Source organism: Quercus suber, unplaced genomic scaffold (genome assembly GCF_002906115.3).
Source record: "Quercus suber isolate HL8 unplaced genomic scaffold, Cork oak 2.0 scaffold_348, whole genome shotgun sequence".
Classification (NCBI taxonomy): Eukaryota; Viridiplantae; Streptophyta; class Magnoliopsida; order Fagales; family Fagaceae; genus Quercus; species Quercus suber.
In genome coordinates, this window is record NW_027069800.1 from 418,095 (window position 1) to 426,083 (window position 7,989).

The 7,989-nt window shown below is 33.0% G+C and overlaps 1 protein-coding gene across 1 annotated transcript; it reads left to right on the top strand.

Annotated features, from left to right (window-relative positions):
* The first annotated feature begins 5,630 nt into the window (after positions 1-5,630).
* On the top strand, positions 5,631-7,183 carry LOC111997651 (cyclin-U2-1). Its single transcript, XM_024029766.2, has 2 exons — positions 5,631-6,403; positions 6,735-7,183. The coding sequence occupies exons 1-2, from the start codon at positions 5,997-5,999 to the stop codon at positions 6,997-6,999; spliced, it is 672 nt and encodes a 223-aa protein (XP_023885534.1). The 5' UTR covers positions 5,631-5,996; the 3' UTR covers positions 7,000-7,183.
* The last annotated feature ends 806 nt before the right edge of the window (positions 7,184-7,989 follow it).

Genomic DNA, 7,989 nt, shown 5'->3' on the forward strand with positions numbered 1-7,989 from the left:
AATATCGTGACCTCTACATATGATCGATGATATGACCAAAATGTGGGAGAACTTGTGGATATCTAGAGTCCTGCAAAAAGTACAACGGTCGAATTAGAGAATATGGCGCTTAGATCCAGTAACAATTACCTTCACACTAAATGAATGTTCCCACTTACTAAATATTGTATTTATTACTCATTACGAAAAATTCTTAGGTAGTCTCTGAATATAGTGAAATGATGCTTCTTCCTCTCACATTCATGGTGAACTCCACCATAAATTTAATAAGTAGACCCTACCATGAATGTGAGAGGACATTTCCTGTACTTCGGGAGTATCTAAAAATTACTCATTATTAAATGACTTGCCTGCTCCTCAGGGCGGCGCTATACTTTGTTCAGTGGGTTAATGAACCCTTTGACTTCAATTATATATATATATATATATAATATTTTTTTTTTGTTAGTTTAATACTTAGATTTTTTCTTAAAAATATTATTTTTGCACACCCTAACTTAAATTTTATACACCCTTATTACAAATATTTCCAACTCTAAGAGTAAGAGTAAGTGTTTGTAGATTGTAAGTGTCACTCTGTCATAAATTTATATTAGAGTAATTTTACAACAACAAACTATTTTACAATTTTTATAAAATGTTGATGTGACCAACTTCTTATTGGTTTTTATTTAGACCTACCATTAATATCTAGTTTTTCATTTACCAATAATCACTCACCACATCAGCAGTTTGTAAAAAATTTTGTAAAATAGTTTGTATCTTTAACATTATTTTTTATATTATATGTGTATGAGTGTATCTAATATTGATTGTGTGCATTATTTTTTGTTATAATGTTATTTGTGTAAATAATAATGTGTGTGGAAGTTTGTGTGTATAGTATAAATATAAGAGAAATGTTTTGTCACTACTTTCATGTGAAATATAACAATTGCCCTAAGGATATCCGTTAACGTGACCCTAAATATAATATAACTTTATATGATTTAGTAATTAGGAAATAGAGAAGATTTGTTGCATGTGTGTGTATTGTTATCATGTTATAATAATTTTTTGTTATAAAGTCAGAAAAATTCAAGAAAAAAAAAATTGTAAAGTTAGTGATTGTTCAAGTATTTTATAGGTTAAGTAGACACATAGTATATTATTTATGTATGAATGAATGTGATTGTGTGCGTCAATAATTAATACAAAACCAATGAGTTGAGTTTATCTATTTACTTTAAAATATTTTTATAAAAACAAAGACAAATAAATAATAACAACTGCATAAAAATAAAAATGTTAGACAAACTTAACAAAATAAAATGGTCATAGCTACCTACAATGACAATTAATACTCATAATAAACTATCATATAACAATTCAAAATTTGAAAACTTGTAGAAAGAAATTGTAAAATTTCAAATTTTTTTTGTCAATAACTCGATATATTCAAGTTCTCTTTTTATTAATTTTTTTATATAAGTTTTTTAATGACCCCCCTAAACAAAATTCTTAGAGCCGCCACTGCGCTGCTCCTCACCCAATAGCATGCTTACCCCCCTAAAAGATGGAAGAGACTTTTGATGGGACAAGTATTTTCTAATCTCCTCTACACAATCCCCTCATTGAGAGGAGGACACTACCAGTATAAATAGGACCCTCTCCCATTTGAGAGGAAATACAAATACAGAGAGAGAGAGAGAGAGAGAGTGTGTGTGTGTAAAGTGTAATCCAATTTGTACTCCTTTATCTCGGTCAATCCGAAGGGGAATAAAAAGAGCCTTCTCGCTATCTTGATGTCTAGTCTAGTTCTTTCATTGCAAACTTCTCTCTCGTAACCAAATTAATTGCAACACTCATTCATCACATTGGTATTTTGACCCCCACACTGCTCATACGTTCCCTTTCAATAGGGTGCAGATCGCCTTTTGGGAGTGTCGGTTCCCAATACTGTACGTGATATAGAAAGCAAGAAAACAAAAACTCAATTATTGAATAGCCTGATAGACACTTGAAGCTGCCCACAGGTTGAGTTGATATATATATATATATATATATGGACCAATTGCTTTTAAATAATTGATTACTGTGTTTAATTTTTGTAACTCAAAATTTTCTTCCAGCAAAAAAATGAGTACTTTTTATTATTTTTGGGTAGTTCTAGGTTTCTAGCATAGGTGTTAGGAGTCGAGGGCCTTTTTACCTTAATTGACAAATCTCTTTGTATAAAGTACTTAAGGATCTAAAGGGGAAAGAGTTCGAGTTGCAAAATTATTAGTATATAGTAACTATCGAAAAAAATAAAAAAAAGGTTTCTAGCATAGGATTAGAAACTTTTTTTTTTGTTATAACATGATAGAATTTGAATCTATAGTGTCCATTTTAGAATGTTTATTGTTTATCATTAGACCAAAATATCATATAATTTTATGGATAAAATTTGAATGCAATCTACTTGTTCCACCGCAAAAGATTTTATCAATTATCAATTAAAGTAACTGAAATTTATTGGTTTTGATATGAGATTTAAAGCAATAATTTAAGTGGTGATATAGATGTAATTTCAAGTCTGAGTGTGTGCACACAATGGATTAAAAGTGACTAAATATAATTTTTAGAGTTCTTAGAATTAGCACATCATAGAATTTTAGAGCTCCAAATACAACGTTGCAAACTGAACCTAATTGTTTCGCCAGTTTATTTGATTGAATGTAAAACAAAAGTTTGACTGAAGCCTGCTTGCTCACTCCCAAGTGCAGGAAATCGTAGCAATATAATTCTTTGAGTACCGAGGTCGAACCACAAGGAGCATGGTAAATTCAAAGACAAAATAATTAAATAACAATTTGGGTGAAGAAGAAAAATACTTTTGCTTGGTGATTGTTAACAAGAATAATAACAAAAACTTATTTAAATCAATAATGTAAATACTAGGGTATCGGGGTGTTTCCCTATATCGATATGAAATTCTTTGTGATTTAAGAAAATATATATTTCATAATTGATTGTTCTTATACAATTAAAAAAACTTATGATTCGGTTGAACTGAGACAATTTAAGAATGCATGATAACATCGATTAATAATGCGGTTAGAAAAGTTTTCAGAAAAACACATTCACTTTAAAACCTGATTTCTATTTGAAACTATTAGAAATTCATCTAAACAATAAGAAAAACATGATTGAATTTATTGAAAGCATGGAAGAACTAATACATCAAAAGAAATCTAATTGAACAATCAAATATGTAATTGATAAAATCCTAGAAAGAATCATATTGAATATTCATACCGTATAAAAGAAACGTAACCCCTAGCCCTAGCAAAGAGTTTAGGCTGTCATTAGAGAAAGGAAAATACAAGGTTTTCTTAGCCCAAAATTCATTCTTCCAGCCTCCCTTCAAAACCCTAATGTCTACGTGTCCTAAGAAAAATATATCTTTTACTATTTTAATTTCCGTCCAGGTTTACAGTAGTAATTTGTGAGTTAATTTAGGCCTTCAAAAATTGAGAATTTCGAAAAACTCAAAATTAGAAAGTTGTAGATATTTAAGTCACAGTTCCAACTCATCTGGCCTTGTGTCAATTGGATTTTTAAGGAGAGAGATACGCCTAAAATACTGATTAGAGCTCAAATAAGATTTTTCCTTTTCAAATTTTGCCTCTTTGATTTCTTTCCTTTTTTGAAGCTTCCAATCATGGTAGATGATCCAAGCACTCCAGTTGCACCTCCTTAGACATTTAAGCATGGTTCTTTAACTCCACTTTAATTCTAGTTTGGACTCCATTCTCTCATAAATTCCTGTAAAATCATCTTTCTCACATGATTTCCTGAAAGTAGAAAATTACACACAATGAATAGCATCTTATTCAAGAAATTATGTAAAGATAAATAATAGATACTAATGCAAATCATGGCTTAATTATACAAATTAAGCATAGTAACAAGGAGATAACGCCCACATAAATATATAACAAGTATACATTTTAAGGCGTTATCAAAGCCATAGCCACAAGTAGATGAATGGGTTCAATGCCTAAATGAACATGCCAAAATTTGTTCAGAATAAGAATACACTCATGGCAGTTCATAAGAATAAACTCATGCATGGCGGATCATGTAAAGGAGACAAACTAGCCAAAAAAAAGATGTAGTCTGTTTAGATTAAGGGGGAGGGAGGGTGAGTAGAGGAGAGTAAAGTAGTGTTCGTTGAAATTGCACTGTTTGTTTTGAAATAACATATTTTTAAATGTAAATTATATTACATGTATAATATTTTCAAGTATTTGGTATGACAAGTAAATTTTTTCAAGTAAACCACCAAAACTTATGACTCAACACTAAAGCCGCTAATGCTGGAGGTCTGGTGATTGAATCGCTTGAATAGAAAGTTAGAGAGGTGGCTCTGGCAACCGGACTACCGAAACACTGTTGGAGTGGTATATTTGGTGACTAGAGCGCCAATATCGGTTGACAAAATGGTGTCTTCAGTTATTGGACCTTAGGCACCGGTTTCGATGTGACATCTTTGACTGTCGGATAGTCGACATTGGTCTCTGGTGTAGCATCTCCGGCCATTGAAAGACTGGTACCGATTGCCGGTGAGGTGTCTCTTGGCACTGGTTGCCAGAGCAGACACTTCGAACACCAAAACACTGGCACTGATTGTGGAGCATAGTCACTAGACAGATGACACTAGTCACTGCAGCGGAGTCTTTGGCCATCGAACCCCCATCCTCGGTTGCTAGTTTGGAGTCTTCGGCCATTGGACCATCGGACTGATCGCGAAAGTGGTTTCTCTAGCCATCGGACCGCTAACCTAGCGATCAGATGGGAAAAGAGAACCCACAATGTGCTTTTGGAAAATATTTTACTAAATTTTTAAAAGTAAAATATTTTACAACTTTTTATAAAAGATTTTATGGTCAACATAAAATATTTTACAAGTTTAATTATATTTTACATACAAACAAACATTTGAAAATGAGAAAACATTTTTCAGTCTAGAAGAGATTTATGAAAGACTTGACTATTCTTTTGAGTGGGTGCAATTTATCTCTCCATCCCACACACGTTAAACAATCACCAATTTAATTACCATAAATAATCACTGAAATAAACCTAAAATCTAATGAATCACGTAAGGGCTAAAACCCACCGAAACAAAGCTTAACTCCTTGTTATGTACTGGGCCAGCAGTATTAATAGATTGCACGTGGAGCAAGTTGAAAACCAAGATTTGATGATTTTGATCAGTCAAGCCTCTGCACGTGTAATGACTAGAACTGATATTACTGGTCTCACCCTGGATTTGCATATGACACAAATCTCGATGGAAAAGTCAATCTTTCAATGCCGTCTAGTTTTGTGAGCCTAGCAAATGACCAACAAGCTACTATCTATCAATACCAACCCAAAAAAAAAAGAAAAGAAAATAAATTTACAACACACGGTAAATTTTTCACTCAGTTCTGATGAACCGTGCATATAATTAAATCGTACGTTAACAAATGTGTAAATTGCGCGGTTCGTGCAATAATTTCAACAAGACCTGTATGCTACACGTAATATTATTTATTTTCATCATCTTTTTTCATTCAGAAAAAAAAAAAAAAAAATTGCGATACAAATTCTCTCTCCATTTTTGTGCCCTTTCTTGTCCTTCAACACACTGTCGGCGAGACAAACTTTCAAGAGGTGAGAGAGGGTGTTTTCTGTATTATGCAATGAATATGGCTGAGCTGGTTGATTGTACTTTGCCTTTACAAAAAGGAAGCACACGTATCTTATAGTTTGATACTATCTTGGCTTCCACCCACCTTCCAAATGGCCCAAACCAATGTCATTTCTCTCTTTGTTTATTCACAATCAAGACTATAGTCTCTCTACACTCTCTATATCACCGACTCCTTTCCCACTTGAATATATATAAGCCTCTCTCAAATCCCACAAAGTCTCACAATCTCATCTCTCTCTCTTTCTCTCTCTCACATTATAGTTTGATCCATATGGCTTCATCTCAACTTGCAATATCTCCAAGAAAGCTTCGATCCGATGTATATTCCTACTCATACCAAGATGACTCAAACACACCATTGGTGATCAATGTTCTTGCCTCTCTTATTGAGAGAAGTATGGCTAGGAATGAAAGGATCGTCAAAAATTGTAGATGGGCTTTGTCTAAAGACATTAGAACCCGAGTTTTCGATTGCCATGAGACACCGGACATGACAATTGAGTCCTACCTAGAGAGGATTTTCCGGTACACTCGTGCCGGGCCATCGGTTTATGTTGTTGCATATGTCTATATTGATCGGTTTTGCCAGACTAATCCTGGATTTCGGATCAATGCTACAAATGTGCATAGGCTTCTCGTGACAACGATCATGGTGGCATCTAAGTATGTGGAGGACATGTGAGTTTTCTCTCTCATCTTTTTCTTTTTTGGTACTAAAATGTTGAGGTTGCCAAAAAATTTATGCCAATTTAATTAAAAGCGTTATTTTTATCCTTTTGTTTTGATTTATACCCTTTTTCTGTTAAGAACATGTGATACTTTGCCCTTTTTAATCCTGAAATTCAATTTCCAGTTCATGACCAAAACGATTATTTACAAATTAAGTAGACAATTGCCAAAGTTACAAACTTTATATTACAATTATCTACCTTGAGGTCTTGTTAAAGTGGGAAATTTTAATCTTCAATATGTGGGATTTTTTCTAATCTCCACTCTTCCTTTTCAACAGGAATTACAGAAATTCATACTTTGCAAGAGTTGGTGGATTAACCACAGAAGAATTGAACACAATGGAGCTTGAATTTCTGTTCTTGATGAAATTCAAATTACATGTAAATGTAAGTGTGTTTGAGAGCTACTGTAGTCACTTAGAAAGAGAAGTCAGCATTGGAGGAGGTTACCATATAGAGAGGACTTTAAGATGTGCTGAAGAAATCAAAGCAAGGCAAAATGAAGAAAGAGGGTATACTCAGATTGCTCGAGTTATGTTGTAGAATGTAGAGTTGAAGTGGGAGTTTTACCCTTTTTGGTAAAATTTTAATTCTTACCCACCATGTTGGTGGTGGATAAGCCTCTTGTACAATGATGTAAAAAATTTAGTGATTTTGGGAATTGTCAAGGATTTACAAAATGGGGAAACAGTGTAACTTATTTTACTAATATAGTGACTTTGTCATATTTCCTGCCTATATTAATTTCCTTTAACGTAAAATTTAAATTTCCAATGTCTAAGTCATGACTAAATCTAGTATTTATCTTGCATGTGAGGTTTGGACTTTGGAGACCCTTGACCTCAGGGACTGGGATTTACATTTTGTCTGGTTTTCTATTTGAGTTTTGAATATTATTTTCAGGCCAAACTCATTTTGGCAAAATAGTAGTGTTAAGGACTAGGCCTTCCTAGAGTTTTTAAGTTGACTTGATCATTGAGTTCTTAAAATTTATTACTAATATACATATGATTTTGTCATGCCATCAATATTTTCTACAAAATGTGAGGAATTCAATAAAACATAAAGCACTAAAATTCCAAGATCAGTCTTCAGTTGCCTGATACTGTCATAAAATCAGCTCTCTCTCAAGCAAAAAGTGGTAAAAGTTACCAATGACAATATGATTTTTAGCTGAGCAAATTTAGCCTTTTGTAATATGGTTTTTTTGGTTCATGGAGGACCCATTAAACATATAAAACTACATAATGAGTGAATGATTTTCTTTTTCTGTTTCTTTACCTCTACTCTTTTTGTTTAGATAAAAAGTCAATCTATTAATTACACAAGGAGCTGGCCTACAGTAGACATAATGACATCCCCAGTTGATGATCACCTAAACCATTAAGGAAAACCTTAACTTCGCCAACTAACATAATTTAATTACTTTATTGCCAGATTGATAAAAACTAAAAAGGCTCTTTAGACAGATCACTGCATTTTTAACCAGATAAATCCTGGTTGTTGAAGGACCACTTGTACAGCATATAATGC